Below are 18,171 nucleotides of genomic sequence, written 5' to 3' on the forward strand. Positions count from 1 at the left end.
CCTGTTTCACTCGAAGGGAGGGGCCAGGGCCTGGCCCCGTGGCTAGTTTTGGGTCTTGTGAGGAGGTGGTGAAGAGGGGCTGTGGCTCCCGGTCCTGGGGAGTGTGCTGTGCTGTCCCTTTGTCGTGCAGCCAAGGCAGTGGGACGGCGACAGGCCGAGCTCGGCCTGAGCCAGAGTTGGAGGTAAATGGACGTGGATGGAAATTTCGGGCTGACCGCTGGGTCAAGCGGGCCTGGGGTCTCAGGCCTGTGGAGGCTGGCAGGCACTGGGGGAAGTTGTCTGGGAGGGCTGATAAAACCCAGCGCCACCTCACCGTTCAGTATGGACCAGCAGTTTGGGCTCTGCCAGCCCAGCACAGGGCAGGCTTAGCAAAGGCCAAACGGGAAAGACAAGGGCCCTGCTTTGGGGAAGCTCAGTGCAGAGAAGCTTGCCTGGCTTCTCTTTCAGACCTGAAGCGGCTTGGGTCGCGAGCGCCTTGGTTGGGCCCCAGTCACTGCTCCGCTCCGTGTGGTGTGTCTTCCCCGCCAGGGCCTGGGTCTGCAGGCGTCCTTCTCTCCTTGACAGCGGCGTGTGACGCCATAGCTGTGCTTCCGTTTAGAGAGTAGTGGAAAGAGCTGGGCTCGCATGCCGGCCCAGGTTTGAACCCCAGCTGGGTACGGTGAGCTGCTCGGAACCTCAGTTTTCTCGTTGTCAGGCTGGGGAGAATCACCAGCTTGTGGGGTTTTGTGAGAATCCATGAGATAAGCTGTGGATAGTGCTTATCTCAGTGGCTGCAACCTACAAAGTTCTCAGTAAATGGTGTTAACTGTTGTGACCGTGATCGTATGATTTGATTTTTTTAATCTTTAAGAGACCGTTCATATAAAAATAAATCGTTTGGGGCTTCCCTGGTGGCACAGTGGTTGAGAATTGTCCCCTGCCAATGCAGGGGACACGGGTTCAAGCCCTGGTCCGGGAGGATCCCACATGCCACGGAGCAACTAAGGCCGTGAGCCGTAACTACTGAGCCCGCGTGCCACAACTACTGAAGCCCACGTGCCTAGAGCCTGTGCTCCGCAACAAAGAGAAGCCACTGCAATGAGAAGCCCGCGAAGAGTAGCCCCCGCTCGCCGCAACTAGAGAAAGCCCTCGTGCAGCAACGAAGACCCAGTGCGGCCAAAAATAAATAAATAAATTTATTATTTTTAGTTAAATAAATAAATAAGTCGTTTGTCAGAAGTCTCACTCGTGTTTGGTGGGGAAGGAAGGCCGGATGGATGGCGACCGGTACCACGTGAATATATGATTTTTGTCTCTGCTTTTAAATTGGTGGTGATGTCATTGGGGAGAAACTAAATTGACACAATTGAAGTACAGGTGCTTAATTATGTTGATTTGGCTGTAGGGCTGTGAGGCAGTTGGAGTTGGAAGGAGGGAGGCCCGCAGTGGGGAAAGACGGGATGGAAACCAGAGGAGAGAAGCGGACGTTTGTTAGAAAGCAGCGTGTTTTGTCTACCAGGAGAGGTCGGGCTGCAGGAGTCCTTGGCTTGTTTTGTGTTTGGAAGCAGAGAGGTGCCCAGTCACTGCTGAATGCAAGCGAGCCCAAAATATGTGATGCAGGAACAGAGCTTTTCTTGAAGTGATTTATGCATCCGTATTACAGGGAAAAAAACGCACCCACAGAACAGCATAAATGCAAACATGGCATAACTTAAAAACCTTGAAGTTTAGAGTCTGAGAAGCTGAATTTGAGTCTGGCTTCAGCATCTGTTAGCTGTATGTTCTTGGGCTGATTCCCTACCTTCCCGGTGCCTGGACTTCCCGGTCTGCAAAATAGGAAAGAATCGTCTTAAGGATCAGAAGACATATATCTGGTGCGTGATGAGCTTTTAATAAACCAGTGTAACTGTTATGACCGTTGCTTTCCTCCTGACAACAAGGCCCCCAGTCTCTGCCGGGACACGATGTTGCAGTTGTAAACGTGGGCTTCCCTGAAACGCTCTAGTTCCTTCTGTCGTATAAACGAACGTCCTGGACCATCGATTCAGTGTCGTGGGAGGTTTATAGGTGAGTTTACATGACTAAGCTTTGGAAAGCTCTTTTTTGTTAACTCCTTATTTTAATACCAGGACAGAAGAGGGCCCTTCATAGCTTAATATTTTTGAAGCCTGAACTTGGCCTGTGTATAGACCCCGGGGAAAAATTCAGAAAATGTTAAGTTTTTCTAAAGACTGGATAGGGGTGCCCTTCTTTAAATTGGGGAAACAGTTTTTCCCCTTGAATTTACTGTTTATTTTGGGGGCATGCGTATTTCCAAATATATCAAATATAATCCATAATAACGATGTATTTTAAAGTTTCTAAACTAACAATAAAACATTAGCCCTTTACGGGAGTTTTTAAAAGGTCTTGCTGATTTTTAGTTACCCCCAGATTTGCATGACTGAAATTTTTGGAAGCTTTGCCTCTCTAGCCAAGCAGAAAACACCTCTGTTTAGAGATGGTAAGGAGATCCACATCCAGCCAGTCTCATTACAGCAAACTCTAGGGACCCTCCTTGCATGCTTTCATTTTGCTGTAATGCACGCAGATGGCTTAAACCAAGGGGGTTTCTTACAATATAGAGATACTCATTTTTGTCAAATGTGTCTTCGAGAAGCAGGATCCAGTTTGTTTTTATAAACAGGAAAGTTGATTTGCGAGGAGGTGAATGAGGACTCCAGACGGGAGGTGGCACGTGGCACCTTTAGGGCTTGTTTGGAGGCGTCAGGCCATGAACAACGTGTAGACGTTCTTTGTGTAAATGGTCAGTGTCCGGGTTCCAAAGATGCTGTTGATACAGACACGTGGCACTTGGGCGGATTTCAGGTTCAGGATGGGTCGGTGCGTGTGTGGAAAACTCACGGCACAACAGCGTGTTGTAGTCAGTGCAAGTACAGCGAAGAGCGCAGAGTCGGGGTCACCGGGGACGTAGTGAAACTCGTGCAACAGAGGCTTTGTTGTTGAGGGACCAGCCTTTTTAGTTGTTTTAAAGGAGAGTCTCTTGGGCAGATTTGAAGTGTGGAAACCATCTTATTTTCCTACAAGTGAAACATTTAAATACTTTTCCCCCATGATATTTTTCAGCATATGAAGTGAAACTGGAAGTGGTTTTAATAAGTAACTTATATTTTGGGGGCCGAGGAGAAGCACTAAAAATTCGGCTTCCGAAGATCATTCTTCACAGGAAATCAGCAGCGTCCAGACAAACTGTCGGGTGAATGTTTTCTAAGCCATAACCAAATTTTGCTTCTGTTGTAGTCAGACTCAAACTTAGTTTAATAGTGATATTTCTAAAGGAAACTTTCTAGAGGTAGGTGCATTTGGAGGCCGACAAATTGGTAGAAGCAGTACACAGAATCCAAGTTCAAAGTGGCACGTTGTTTTTTCCCATTAAGCTCGCTTACTGTGTGACGTTCCAGAGTCCCTATTGAATCTTTACCACGGAACATTTGTGATTCCAGAAGCCCAGAACCCAAAGTGAGTTAGTCTGACCTCCTGTTCCTTTCCTGTGCCGGCTGTCAGGACCTTTTTACTTTACCACGGGTCAAAAACCACTTCTCACTGATAGCTCTGCCTTGTTCTGTTAAATCTCCAGATCCCTGTTGTTATTATTGTAATTGTTATTTTACTGTAAAAAATATCGTTGTCACTATTATTGAACAAGTCTTGATTTCAGTGTGAAAAGATGCAGTCATGCGTTTTGATTCAGTGCATGTGAAGCCACGCCAGGAGTTTGAATGTATTTTAGGGCGCTTTCACTGTGAGGCCGGGAGTAAGATCTGTTTTCACAGCCTAGAAAGGTTGCCGTGAATTCCAGCACTTGGGAATCCCAGCTTTCATTCTGACTTGTTCTAGTAAAAGGAAAATTAGCCCTCGATACTGTTTTAATCTCTTGAATGAGTGGGACCTATTTCTGATTCCGATTTGACGGAGGCGATTTCTCCATTTCCCTAAGTGCCACTTCCCAGGGTGGACAAAACATGTTCTGTGCACGAGAAACGTGAGATGCTGGCAGCACGGGGGAGGAAGGGGGAGAGGAAGCTGTTTGCAAAACTACTTAAAATAAATTTGAGGGGTCAAACATGGAACACAGTTGCAGAAGAGAAAGGAAAAAGTGCCTTAGGTCAGTTCAGCTGAGTAGCTAGGCATTCACATTGGCTGGAGGATTGAGTACTTCTTGCTAATCAGATACAATCAGCGCAGATAATATTTGACTATCTGAGGTGCAGATAATATTTGACTATCTGAGGCTCGATCTCACCGCCTCTGTATCAGGGAAATTAACCAAGAGGGGCGTGTTTTAAAGGGCTGATGTGGGCGAACAGACACCATTCGGAAGAGATGCCGTCGGTTCACCTCGTCATCCGAAGCGCTCAGACTGGACTCTGCAGCTCACGGTGTGTCCCTCAGAGCCTTGGGCTGTGGCAGCAGGGCTGGCTGGCGTTGGCGCCTCATTTAAAAGCGATCGGTCCTTTTAAATTAAACGTGCAAAGTTATCTTGGTGAGGCGTTGAATGGGAGGTTGCTGGATTATTGAATTTGGCCCACAGTTTAGCCAGTTCAGCAGGGATTTGGGGGTCTGAAGCAATTAATATGCAAGTACATTTGAGTCAGCAAGGTAGGAGATTACTGTCTTATCAGGGCAAAAAAAAAAAAGTTTCTTCCCCCAAGATCCATACTTCTTAGGAGGTAGATAAAACCCATTGTTTGAGGTTCCTGTTTGAGAGTGACCACCTCAAATTGCCAGATTTTAACCACTAAAACACACAAGACGGAATAACTGCATTAAGGGGAAAAAAAGTTTGATCTTTTATCTGCGTTATGCTTAACAGAGAGGAAACCCTGAGTTCTTTTCTCACGTTCTTTTTTTTTTCCGCTCATATAGATCGGGAGAAAACTTAATTTTCTTTGTTGAAAAAAAACATTCACTGAAGTGATCCAAGCACATGAAGTTGTTTTGTCCCGTCAGATTGAGTGCGTGAACAGACAAAACTGAAAAGGATTTCCTTTACTCCTGCAGGCAGGGACGCTTGGTACAGCCGGAAGCTTTAGTCTTTGAAAATCACATTTGCCTTAAAAATGAAAAATAAGAAAACGATGGCTCGTGGAGTGGTGAAGGCCTTTATTTCTGTATTTTCTATGGAGACCCTTTCCTTCCGGAAGCATTGATTTGAACCGCCTGCCTAATCAGGACTTGGGAGGCCTCAGTGACTTGGAAGAAGGTCATTCTTCCTTTTGCCAGGGCCTGGGCGCCCTTGAAAAGCTTACGGCCCTGGCTGTATGGGGGCACTTCAGGACATGGCCCTGGAACACGTGGCCGACAGACCACGTCCTCTGGGCAGGTGACACGGGGACGCAGCCTGGGCACGAGTGGGCGTGTGGCCCGGTTCCCTGGCGAAGGGCCTCCAGGGTTTCCTATGGGGCCTTTTCCATCCAGTGCAGCCCCTTTTCTCCTGCAGATGAAGGATAAAATGCTTGGGAGAATGACTGTCATTGTTCCCGTTCCCAAGTCCTTTCTGTGTGTGGAGAGCGTTCTGAGTTTGTCTGTTTGTTTGCTGTCCTCCATCGAGCCTCATGGCCCAGCGACATTCCTCCGAGCAGATCACATGCGCTTGGCAAACGGGTGGGCTTTCTGAGCGCTTTTTTTGTGTTTTCAGCCACAGTCCTTAGTTCTCAAGGGGTCCTCCTGCCAGCCTCCATCCTAATTTCAGATTTAGGAAAAGAAAAGAAAAAACACAAAACAAAACAAAAAAAGGAGGCTTGATGTAAAATGGAAGTAGAACTTGGCAGTGGCCAGCGAGGTTGTGATAAGGGTTGGAAGCGTCTCTCCTCGGAAAGGTCTCTCTCTCTTGCTGGAGGAGTGGGCTCGGCGGCGGCGGCGGCGGCGGCGGCGGCGGCGGCGGCGGCGGCGGCGGCGGCGGCGGCGGCGGCGGCGGCGGCGGCGGCGGCGGCGGCGGCGGCGGCGGCGGCGGCGGCGGCGGCGGCGGCGGCGGCGGCGGCGGCGGCGGCGGCGGCGGCGGCGGCGGCGGCGGCGGCGGCGGCGGCGGCGGCGGCGGCGGCGGCGGCGGCGGCGGCGGCGGCGGCGGCGGCGGCGGCGGCGGCGGCGGCGGCGGCGGCGGCGGCGGCGGCGGCGGCGGCGGCGGCGGCGGCGGCGGCGGCGGCGGCGGCAGCTGGAGTGGGCGGGCTCCGCCTCATCCGAAGGCTGGGTTTCCTTACCTTTGGACTGAGATGTGGCCCCTTTGTTGGTTGTTGGCTTTCCTCAGCGGGAGAAAGCCCCCGGACTAAGTCTGTGGACGGCAACTGAGGGTCACAGACCTGCAGGCTTGAGTCCCTGTTACTCTGCATTGTCTCCTCTAACCCTCCACAATTCCTGGGAGGAAAGTTTGTTTTGTGTTTTCCTTTTTTAATAAATGAAGAAAAGGTAACTCAGAGGGTACCCCAAACTATATAGCGGGAAAGTGACTGATCCAGAATTTTTATGAAAAGTATTCTGTTTTCCTTTAGACGCCACATGCCCGTGGTGGGAAGCGCACCCGGGACTGGACGACGCACAGTGGCAGCCTGTCCTCCTCCAGTCCCCCAGCCGGCGCCTCATTGAAGGTTGCGTCTGGGAGCTGCCCTGGCGACGCCACTGCTGTTTCACACTGTACCGCGTGGACCTGGTGGTTTTTCCTCTGCTGCATTTGTGCACGTAGGTTAAAGGGTGGATCCCGAGACGGCCCTGCCTGGCGACCTCCCTCCAGGCCTGTGCAGATGGCCCTGCCCGCTCTCCTCTCCTGGGGTAGTGCGGTCCTGGCCCACAGAGGCCAGCTGAGGCCTGCTGCCGGCTCCTGGCCCGTCCCAGCCCACCTCGCAGGGGCGGTGTCTCGGGTCGGTGGCCTTGCCCGAGAGAAGGAGCAGCCAAGAGGCCTTTCTTTCCCTTTACCCTCTGTTTGTGCTCTGTAATCTCGACCTCCTTTGCAATCTCACCGACCCAGGCTTGAATCCTGGTTCCACTGTTGGATTACCAGCTGAGTGACCTTAGGCTACTACTTAACCTTTCTGAGCTTCAGACTTACCGTAAGTAAAAATGGCGCTCCTGGTACCTACCGGTGAGAGTTGCTATGAGAAAATAGGGTGAATGATCCAGCTCGCACCTTCAGTAGTCGGTTAGCTTTACTGAGCTCGTGTCGGACACCGTTGTAAATCCTCTGACCTGTGTTATCTCATCTAATCCTGATAAACCCCCTGCCCTATCCTGCTAAGTGACTTAAGTGAGGTCCCCTGCTGAGGGCCGTCATCTAATAGTGGTGGAGTAGACTTCTGATGCCACCTTGTCCCTCCAGAGCCCACAGTCTCGACCACTAGGCTGTGCTGGCCTCCTGTGGATGTGGCCAGAGTGGACTGTACACACTGTATGATGCTCCACTCAGTGAATTCTGTTTCTGGTGAAGCTGGAGCTCTTTTCTTGCACGTTCATGCCCAAAAGGGTCATTTCTTCCTGAGGAAAGCTCTTGGAGTTTTGCTTCTAAGGAATGTGACCTAGAACAGGATGAGCCATCTGCCTGCACCTGTTTCCACGTCTGTAAAGCGGGGTAGCAGCACTTCATCGTCTCGTGGTGCCTGGCAGGCAGTAGGTCCTCCGTTAGTGTGTTGGCTCCTTTTTCTTCTCATTTGGCCAATTCCTCAGACTACTGGAGAGAAATCTGAAGTTCTGCAGATGGCCACAGAGGGACTCCACACCGGGTTGCCTTCGGTTCTTCGTCCCCCTCGGCAGTGATGGGCGGGAGTGCTGGGGCCTGCGGGCAGTGTTGCTGCTCCGAGGACACCCTCTCTGTGTTGCGTGTCTCTATGACTCGGACTCCTCTAGGGGCCTCACGTGGTAGAACCCTACAGTGTCCGTCCTTCGTGACGGGCTCCTTTCACTGAGCACAGTGTCCTCAGGGTCCGTCCAAGTTGCAGTGTGTATCAGAATTTCCTTCCTTTTTAAGGCTTGAATAATATTCCATCGTCTGTATATTCTTCCAGGTTTTTAAAGCATAGGTTAAGTACATAAACACACACCTGTACTTGCCAGTATATTTATTTACGACCATCTCTGTAGTTTTGTATTTTGCTCTGACTTAAAATGTTATCTTTTCTGTGTTATTACCTGATCTGTGTTACTATTATCGTTAGTGACGACATAGTGTCGGATTCTGTTTAGAATGAGCTGTGTGTTTTCCTTATCGCTTACAGAGTTAGTTGTACTGAACTCATTGCATATTTCTAAGTGAGCAGCGTGTCTCGGGGACCCTGGGAAGTTTGCGGCCTGCTCTGCCTCACTCTCTCGCCGAGATCCTTGGTCGCGTCGTGAACTCCTTGGCACGGGTGAGCAGCGACGGCTGTATTTTGTGGCTTACCTGGACATGGTAAGAAATACAGGTCTACCATATCTGACCCGTAATTGCAAAATTCCAAAACCTCTAGAATTTGCAAGTGTTCTTCTGGGAGTTTGGATGTAAGCCTGATCTGAACTAACTGAGGCGATTTGTAACTTTTTATAAACTTTTATTTATAAACTTTTCAGTTTTCCCATTTAGTGTGACTACTTATAGGGAATGCCCCGTTCCTGCTAGTGCATTACATAATATGTGGTATATTTTTATACGTACAGAACTCCCTTTTTAGGGGTAATATTTTAAAGTTTATTCATAATTTCATGATTGAAGTACTTCACATGTAACTTTTTTTTGCTTAATGATACAACGTGGACATCTTTCTATGACGTGAATTTATAATAGAACATTCCTTTGCACAGTAAGTATATATTTTTTAAAAACCGTTTTTATAACCGCTTTATTGAGATACAATTCATACACCATACAACTCAGCCATTTCAAGTACCCATTTGACGGCTTTTAGTATTCACAGAATTATGTAACCATCCGCACAATCCATTTTAGAGCATTTCGTCACCCCAGAAAGAGACCCCATCCCCGAGAGCCTCACTCCGCCTCTCTCCCTTCCCTTTGCCCTAGACAACCACTAAGATACTGTCTGTGTCAGTAGATGTGCCTATTCTGGACACTCTGTAGCAATGGAGTCATGTGTAATATGTGGCCTCTTGTGTCTGGCGTGTTTCACTGAGCATGATGTTTTCAAAGGTCGTCCACCTTTGCCACAGGAGTCTTACTACTTCATTCCTTTTTGTGGCCAAATAATATCCCATAGTGTGGATTGGTCACATTTTGTTTAGTAATCAGTTGAAGGACATTTGTGTTGCTTTCACTTTTTGACTGTTGTGAATAACCCTGCCGTGGACGTTTGTGTTCAAGTCTCTGTGTGGACGCATGTTTCCATTCTCTTGGGTTTATCCATAGGAGTGGAATTGGTGGGTCAGAGGGTAACTCTGCGTCTGCTTTTTGAGGACCTGCCAGGCTGTTTTCCGCAGCAGCTGCACTGCTCTGCTTCCCACCAGCAGTGTAGGAGGGTCTGATGTCTTCACTGCCTTGCCAGCACTTGCTGCTGTCTGTCTTTTTGATTGTATCTGTTCTAGTGCGTGTGATGTGATATCTCATTGCAGTTTTGATTTGCGTTTCCCTGATGGCTAGTGATATGGGACGTCTTTTCACATGGCCATTAATGTACCTTCTTTGGAGAAATGTCTGTTCAGCTCTTTGCTCATTTTAAAATTGGGTTATTTGTCTTTTTATTGTTGAGTTATAAGAACTTTTAGTATATTCTAGATAATCCCTTATCACATGTATGATTTGCAAATATTTTCTCCCGTTGTATTGTCTTTTCACTTTCTTGATGGTGTTCTTTGAAACACAAAAGTTTTAAATTTTTAAAAAAAATTTTTATTGGAGTATAGTTGATTTACAATGTTGTGTGAAAGTTTTTAATTTTGATGCAGTCCAATTTGTTTTTCTTTCGTTGCTTATGCTAAGAAACCCTTGCCTAATCCAAGGTTATGAAGAAGTGTGCCTATGTTTTCATCTAAGAGTTTTATAGTTTTAGCCCTTATATTTAGGTCTTTCGTCTATTGGAGTTAATTTTTGTATATGGCATGAGGTAGGGGTCCAGATTCATCCTTTTGCATTGCAGATATCCAGTTGTTCCAGTAACATTTGTTGGAAAGACCGTCCTTTCCCCCAAAGAATTGTGTTGGCACTCTTGTCAAAAATCAATTGAGTGGAAATGTGAGAGTCTGTTCCTGCAGCTCAGTTGTATTCCAGTGATCTATATGTCTGTCCTTATACTAAATTACTTTTTTTTTTTTTTTTTTTTCTTCAGTACGCAGGCCTCTCACTGTTGTGGCCTCTCCCGTTGCGGAGCACAGGCTCCGGACGCGCAGGCTCAGCGGCCATGGCCCACGGGCCCAGCCGCTCCGCGGCACGTGGGATCCTCCCGGACCGGGGCACGAACCCGCGTCCCCTGCATCGGCAGGCTGACTCCCAACCACTGCGCCACCAGGGAAGCCCTAAATTACTTTTTTCAAAGTTCTGAATTCTGAAACACATTCGCCCCCCCAGAGTTTTAGGGACTAGATAATAATGATAGCTTGCTGTTGACCCTTGGGGAGGGTACTGTTTTTTCAGCTCTGCAGACACCCTTGCACTTCCCTCTCCTGCCTGTCTCACTAGGTGATCTCCATGGCACGCTCTACAACCCGCGAGCAGGGCGTCCACACTGCCACTGGGTCAGTGTGATAATGCCGTTACTTTCGGAACATAATGGCTTGAACATAAATGGGAGTTGTTGTAGGCACCAGCTGGAAGGTTGACAGCCCACGAGTCCCCCATCTCCAAACACACTGCTCTGCAGGTGTGGGCGCCCAGGGACCGTGTCTGAGCTTTGTGACCCTGGCCACCCCCAACCCCATCTGTATTTAACTGGTCCAGGGAGAGATACCTAAACAGATGTTCTCCTCTGGGGACTTGAGACTCGGGGAAAGAGGCAGAGACCCGTGAGTCCTGGAATCGGCATTGGATGCAAATAGTAGAGAGAGAAGGCTACCGAGGTCCCCAGAGCTGCTGTGAGGTACTCAGGATACTTCTTGTAAATCCTCCTTTTTGCTTAAAGTTGGTTTCTGTTGCTTGTGAGGAAAAATTCTTCATCAGTACCTTAGTGAATGGGCCTTCGTGGTGAAGGGTGGATGTCTTTTTTTTTTAAACAAATGTGTATTTCACACCTGCCCGGAGCAGGGCATTCTGAAGGCTGAGACCCTGAGAAGTTCCCTGGCAGATAAAGGGACCCGCTGTTCATTGTGTTGGAGGATAGGGGGTGAACGTGTAAGCGAATGTGGCGAATACGAGATACATATACTATGGTCAGGGACCAAGAGAAGCGCCATAGGGGTTGAGAGGCAGGAGAGTGAAAGAAGGCTCCCCAGAGGAGGTGACCTTATGTGGGGTCCTGATGGATGAGCTGGAGTCTGCCTGGTGGCAAATGAGAGATTGGGAGTTCCAGGAGAAGGGCACTGTCTGTGCAGGGTCTCAGGAGCGCGAAGGGTTGGGTGGGTCTGGGCCCCTCAGCGACTGTGTGATCAGGTCACAGGTGTGAGCAGCAGCTAAAGCAGGTGGGGAGCAGGTCACGGAGGGCTTTGCATCTTGGGCCACGACATGTAGACCTCGTTCTGGGGCCCGCAGGACCCTCGTGGGGTTGTGAGCCGGGACGTGAAGATCTGTGGGTTACGGAGCTCACCCGCGTCCGCGGGGTGGAGGGAGAGGCCGGCATGCGGGGGCCCTGGGTCAGGGAGGTGGCAGGGACGGGAGGGAGGGAGAAGGGAACCCAGGTTGGGGGGGTGGGCGCTGGGCGCTGGCCGCGCTGGGCGCTGGCCGCGCTGGGCGCTGGCCGCGCTGGGCGCTGGCCGCGCTGGGCGACCGGCTCCCGCTTAACCAGGGGGAGGGGAGGAGCGAGGGTGCTTGGAGCAGAGTGGTGTGAGGTGCGGGCGTGGGGGGGTGAGGCCTGCAGGCAGCCTCAGGGCCCCTCTCTTGTGGCCTAGATGAAAGGGGCTCCATTTGACTTTGCCTTACGCCAATCAGGTGCAGCTCTTGGGTTCCTGGCAAGCTGCCACGTGGCCCCCAGGCAGAAGTTTGGCAGCCTTGCTGTTGTTGACCCTTTGTACTGGATGGGGAAAGTATCTGCCTTGCAGACCAGGCCCTGGGATCAGGTATTTGGAATGCATAGCTAATGCGTTCCACCCCGACCTTTGTTATTCCTATTCCACAGAATCACATCTAATTGACTGTTTCCAAACATCCCTGTACGTTTTGACTGTAGAGCAGGGTAGGTTGCCAGCAGCCCCTCTCTGCTCCGGCTGCCTTGTTGGCAGAGGTTGTTGGTACCGCCCCCTTCCCCGGGCTCCCAGCTCCTCCGCGCCCAGGCGCCTTGCCCCTCTCTAGCCTCGCCCACCTGTGTCCTGGGCCCTCCTCACCTGGGGCTGGAGGAGGGGCTGTCGTGGGGGGAGGACGGCTTCAGCCCCCAGGATGGCCTCCTGCGCCCGTGGGTCTGTGGGGAGCCAGACAGCGGTGGAGGGGAGCAGTGCCCCCCGAGGTGGGTCACCCACCCCGGCGCGCAGGGGATGGTGTCAGGTGACCGGCACTGCCTGCTGGGCCAGCCCTTCCCTTCCCAGTGCGCTCACACCCTGGCCCCCCAGGGGCGAGGGGCCGTGGTGCTGGTTCTGGACACTGAGCGCCGCGCTCTCCGCCCGGGGCAGGCAGCTCACAGAAGCCACAGGCACAGCAGCAGCATTTCATTGTTTTTTTTTAATGGTTGCCTTCTCCTTGTGGCATGTCACTGTTTTCCATTTATGGCAGCCATACAAACTTTCCTATTTTTTTTTTTTATTGAGGTAAAATATAAAAAGCAAAACATACCTACATAACCTACATACATAACATAAGGGCAGGCAGCTCACAGAAGCCACAGGCACAGCAGCAGCATTTCATTGTTTTTTTTTAATGGTTGCCTTCTCCTTGTGGCATGTCACTGTTTTCCATTTATGGCAGCCATACAAACTTTCCTATTTTTTTTTTTATTGAGGTAAAATATACATAGCATAACATACCTACATAACCTACATACATAACATAAAATTTACCATTATGACCGTTTTAAGTGTGTAATTAAATAACATTAAATATATCCACCATGTTGTGCCACCATCACCTCTATTTCCAGAACTTTCCATCACCTCAAACTGAAACTGTCCCCGTGAAGCACTAACTCCCTAACCCCGTCGCCAGCCCCGGCAGCCACCATCCTACCTCTGTCTCCGTGGTACTTCCAGGTACCTCCTACGAGTGGAATCGTACAATACTTGTCCTTTTGTGTCTGGCTTATTTCACTGGGCATAAGGTTTTCAAGGCTTCTCCATGTTGTAGCAGTCGTGAGAATTTCCTTCCCTTTTAAGGCTGAATAGCCTTCCCTGTACGTATACGCCGTGTTTTGTTGCTCCATCTCCCGTTGAGGGGCACTTGGGTTGGTCCCACCTTTGCCTGCTGTGGACGGTGCCGCTGTGAACATGGCGCACAAGTCTCTGTTTGACTCCCTGCATTCAGTTACTTTGGGGATCTAGCTAAGAGTAGAATTGTTGGGTAAAATGAGATGAATTTTCCTTTAAGGAGCGCCTGGGGTGGGCTTCTGGCTGCTCCAGCATCATCTGTTGGCCTTGGGCTGTTACCCCACCTCTGAGCCTCAGCCCGACAACCTGTAGAATGGGGAGGACCCCTCGTTTCCCTGCAGGTCGTGATGATTGCACCGTCGGGGGGCCCGGCTGCCGGCGCCCCACCGCGTTCCTCTCCTCCTGCTCGGGCCCCACAGCGCCGGGCAGGCTCACCGGCGAGTGTGCGAGCAGGGTTCGGAGCCCGAGTCCTGTTGTCCGGGACCACATTCCCCCCGGCCGCCTCCTGCTCTGACACCTAGACTGGAACCCGAGACACCTGGGGAACTTCCCCAGCTTCACACATGTGAACACTGATCCACCGTGTGCCGATTTTCTCTCTGGCTTGGGTTTTTCTTCTCCCTCCTGTTGAATCTGTCTTTTGACTCCTTTTGTCATTTAACTGATAACCCTTTCCCCGGTATTATCGAGCACCTGTTCTGCTGGGGGGACACTAAGGTGGAGACGCCTTTCCTGCTCCCAGTACCCTCGGTCTCCTTACATAGAAGAGAGAGGGATGGTCGCCATCATCAGGGGGCAGTAATCACGTGTTGCAGCCATTTTCCTTCCTTCTGGAGGCTGCCCCCCGCCAAGGCCCAGGGCGCTTGCTTGTCTTAAGTGAGGGGCTCCGTGGCGTTATAGGAAAGAAGATGGGTCTCAGAGTCTAGGTTTGAGTTTGAGCTGCGTCCAGGTGTGTGCAAGGAGCCCGCAGGGTGGTTAGTTGCTATGCCCCCCAGGCCGCTGGCTCTGTCCTCCCGAGTCACTGAAGGGTGCTGCAGTTCGGGTCCCCCACCAGGTTCTGTGCCGTGGCCACAGAGCCCCCTCCAGAGAGAGCAGCCCCCGAAAGGAAGCAGAGGAGGCCAGCTTCCAGTCATCCGTGCTGGCGGGCCCCCCACACTCGGGGGGTGCTGGGGTTGTGACAGCTGCTGGTGCTGCAGGAGGGGACCCCTCTCCCTGCCCCCAGCCTGGGTTGTTTAGTGCCTGCCTTAGAGGATGACTCACCTGGTCGTCTGGGTGATAATAATGACTGTAAAAGGCTTTAACTTCCTCGACTTGTCCCGGCCACCAGTCTTTGCACGGTTACCTTGTACAACCCCACAACAGCTCTCCCTGGTGGGCTGGGATTTGAATGGAGCTTGCCCAACTCCAGAGCAGTTTCTCTGAAGGAGGAAGGTTTCTCCTCTGGACGGGCGGAGTGGTGGTGGGGCAGGCACTCTCCACCGGGCGCGAGGGCGGCCACTGCCCCGGGGTGGACGGCTGCTCCGAGCCCGGCAGGGCCGCCCCGCATGCCTCCCCGGCCCCTCCCACCCACGTAGCACCTGGCCTGGTTGGTGGCCTTTGCTCTCTTCCCCTGCAGGACAGAAACAGCCTCTCGGGGGGTGCCTGCACTTCAGACACCTTGGGGCAGCAGGGACCGTGGGCTGGCGCGAGCGCGACGGCCAGTTTAGCGGCAGTTACTGGAACGTTTTGGCTTCGCCCGGCCTTTCTGGGGACTAATTGTGGGAAATCTCTCTGGAGCCTTAAATAAATTCTATTTGTGATTTCGTAATCCATCTTCTAGGAAATTATCAAAATGAGCCAGAGCTTTATGCTCAGAGATGTTCTCAGCATCCATCACTTACGGTAGCAGAACATCAGAAACCACCCAGGTGAACAAATTAAGGCGCTTTGTGCCACCTTCCTGAAAATGATACTTACGGAGAAACTTAAAAACATGAAAAATCACGTTAAATATAAGGTTAAGTGATAAAGCAGGGCAAGGAATTCCATTTCAGCCTAGTTCAGTAACACACGAAATCCACAGGCACAGGAAAAACACTAGAAAGAAAGACAGCACATGTCAATTTAGGGACTTCCCTGGTGGCGCAGTGGTTAAGAATCTGCCTGCCAGTGCAGGGGACACGGGTTCGATCCCTGGTCCGGGAAGATCCCTGACACATGCTGCGCAGCAGCTAAGCCCATGCGCTACAACTACTGAGCCTGAGCTCTAGAGCCCGCGAGCCACAACTGCTGAAGCCCTGACACATGCTGCGCAGCAGCTAAGCCCATGCGCTACAACTACTGAGCCTGAGCTCTAGAGCCCGCGAGCCACAACTGCTGAAGCTCGCGTGCCGCAACTACTGAAGCCCGCACGCCTAGAGCCCATGCTCCGCAACAAGAGATGCCACCCCAGTGAGAAGCCCATGGCCCCGCTTGACACAACTAGAGAAAGCCCACGCGCAGCAACAAAGACCCAACACAACCAAGAATAAATAAATAAATAAATAAATTTCTAAAAAAATGTCGGTTTAACAGCCGACCTTAGGGGATGGGAATATAAGGTAACTTTTTTTTTTTAATTAATTAATTTATTTATTTATTTTTGGCTGTGTTGGGTCTTCGTTGCTGTGCGAGGGCTTTCTCCAGTTGCGGCAAGCGGGGGCCACTCTCCATCGCGGTGCGCGGGCCTCTTACTGTTGCGGCCTCTCCCGTTCCGGAGCACAGGCTCCAGACGCACAGGCTCAGTAGTTGTGGCTCACGGGCTTAGTTGCTCCGCGGCACGTGGGATCTTCCCAGACCAGGGCTCGAACACGTGTCCCCTGCATTGGCAGGCAGATTCTCAACCACTGTGCCACCAGGGAAGCCCTAAGGTCACTCTTAGTTTTCATTTATAAAGGAGGTATTTTTTTCCAAGGTGTTTTCTTTCCCCATGTGATTTCCCAAAACGTCTGCATTGAGCATTATAAGTTTAATAGTCCTCGCTTCCCCCCAGTTACATAAAAATCAAACCAGAGCTCTGGCCTCAGAGCTCGTTCCTGTCCAGGGCGGTGGCCAGGCGTCAGCTGTTGCCGCCCCTCTGCTCCTTCTGAGGAGCTGCCGTGTAATGCGTACTTCACACAGGCTTTGCTTGAAGTCTGTTGGCAGTTTGGGGTTCTTCCTTTAACCTAATTTTAAAGTTTAGGGGCCACGCTGTTCTGTGGCTTTTGTTGAGGAAACATGAAGAAAATCTGCCCTCCTTGTATTTGTTTAACTATTAAAGCATTTAAAATATTATTTCTCCTTCTTTCAGATAACCAGAACACAGCTGACTGTCCACTGCTGTGCAGTGCTGGAAGCTAGCCCCCAGTGGTTAACTCCATGGGAGTGGAGAGGGCAAATTTTAAAGAAATAATTAAAGAGCTCTTGGGAACTTGTTATTCTTTTGTCTCCTGATAGAAAACCGGGCCTGTGTCTTGTTGAGCACAGTGTTTGGTGACCGGCAGAAAAAAAGAACATTCCGAAGTCCACCTTGGAGCTGTTGCCATCTGCCAGATCCGTCCTGTCTGGTGGGGTGTGGGCGGGTCCTGGCTGTAAGACCCTGTCTCCTCACCTCCACGGTGGGCTGAAAAGCGCCTCTCAGGCACAGGTGTAGGTGCTGGAGGCGTGTCAGTTTCTGAAGATGGCTAAGCCTTCCCTGTGTCCCCAGAAGGTGGGTTGGGGTTTGGGCAGAGGCCAAAGCCAAGGGGTTTGCCGTGAGGACTTGCTCTGAGGTCCGGGGCAGCACGTCTAGACAGTGACCAGAGAGCCCTTTGAGCAGCTGGGTGGGTGGGGGTGACTCTGGCCCATGTCCCGAGCAAAAGGTACACAACTGTTGCAGGAGGTGTCGGATGCCAGGCCTTCAGGAGGCAGCTCTGGCCTGGCTAGACTCGGGCAACAGGCCGCCCTGGGTGAGGGTTGTCCTTGCTGCCTTTCTGGGAGGGCCTGGAGTGTGGGCAGCCCTCCCCGCTGTAGTTAGGAGGGAGGCCTCAGAAAGTACGTCTGTGCCGCTCTGCTGGCTTGTGTGAGAGTCTCCGCCTGAGGAGAAAAATAAAAAGGAAACAACTCATTTATAGTAATTGTCTTCTGACATGCATAACCCCAAATGGTTTGTAAAGACAAAGTTCCGAGCAAAATGAAATTGTTCCTTTATGATTAACAGAACGATGGACACAAACACAAGATGTTCCTTTGCTGATGTGTACTTTCTGATTCCACCGCATATGTAGAATTTTTATGGAAAGCAGAAGTGAGTTGGTGTGCGCATGGGTGGCATGTGTGCTGTGATACAAGAACACAGAGGCCCTTTATATAGTTTTTAAATACAGTCGTTTTTTTTCCGATTATAAAAGTAATACAGACCTGTTTTAGAAAATATGGATAATAGGCAAAATTGTGAGGAAGAAAATAATCATCTAGTTTACATGGTTGAAATTATAAATTTTCTGTACGTTTTTCTGCAGCTTTTAAAAATTTAACATTATATGCTAGGCAGTTTTCTCCACACCATTAATCACTTTCTCTAAACATCATGTTTTCATGCCTGCAGGCGTTCCACTGTATGAATATACAGCTTCTTTAAGAGTGTGGTGTTGGGGGAAGCAGACACGCCTTGGCTTAGAGAAAACCTGTGTTCAGAACCTTGCAGTGATTTCCTGGCCCTGGTGACCCCTGGAGCCTGGGCTCCTTATCTGTGAATTGGGGACAGAATCAGTCCCTGATGGGCTTGCTGAGAGGGCTCTGTGAGAG

General features: G+C 50.8%; 1 protein-coding gene across 1 annotated transcript in view; it reads left to right on the forward strand.

The window, feature by feature from the left end:
• Nucleotides 1-16,746, forward strand: part of LOC114484329 (selenocysteine-specific elongation factor-like) — a 36,743-nt gene extending 19,997 nt beyond the window's left edge. Inside the window, exon 2 of the mRNA XM_055079572.1 lies at nucleotides 16,697-16,746. Within this exon, the coding sequence (XP_054935547.1) occupies nucleotides 16,697-16,746 (50 nt within the window). The remainder of the gene's footprint in view (nucleotides 1-16,696) is intronic.
• The last annotated feature ends 1,425 nt before the right edge of the window (nucleotides 16,747-18,171 follow it).

This window comes from Physeter macrocephalus, chromosome 18 (genome assembly GCF_002837175.3).
Source record: "Physeter macrocephalus isolate SW-GA chromosome 18, ASM283717v5, whole genome shotgun sequence".
Classification (NCBI taxonomy): Eukaryota; Metazoa; Chordata; class Mammalia; order Artiodactyla; family Physeteridae; genus Physeter; species Physeter macrocephalus.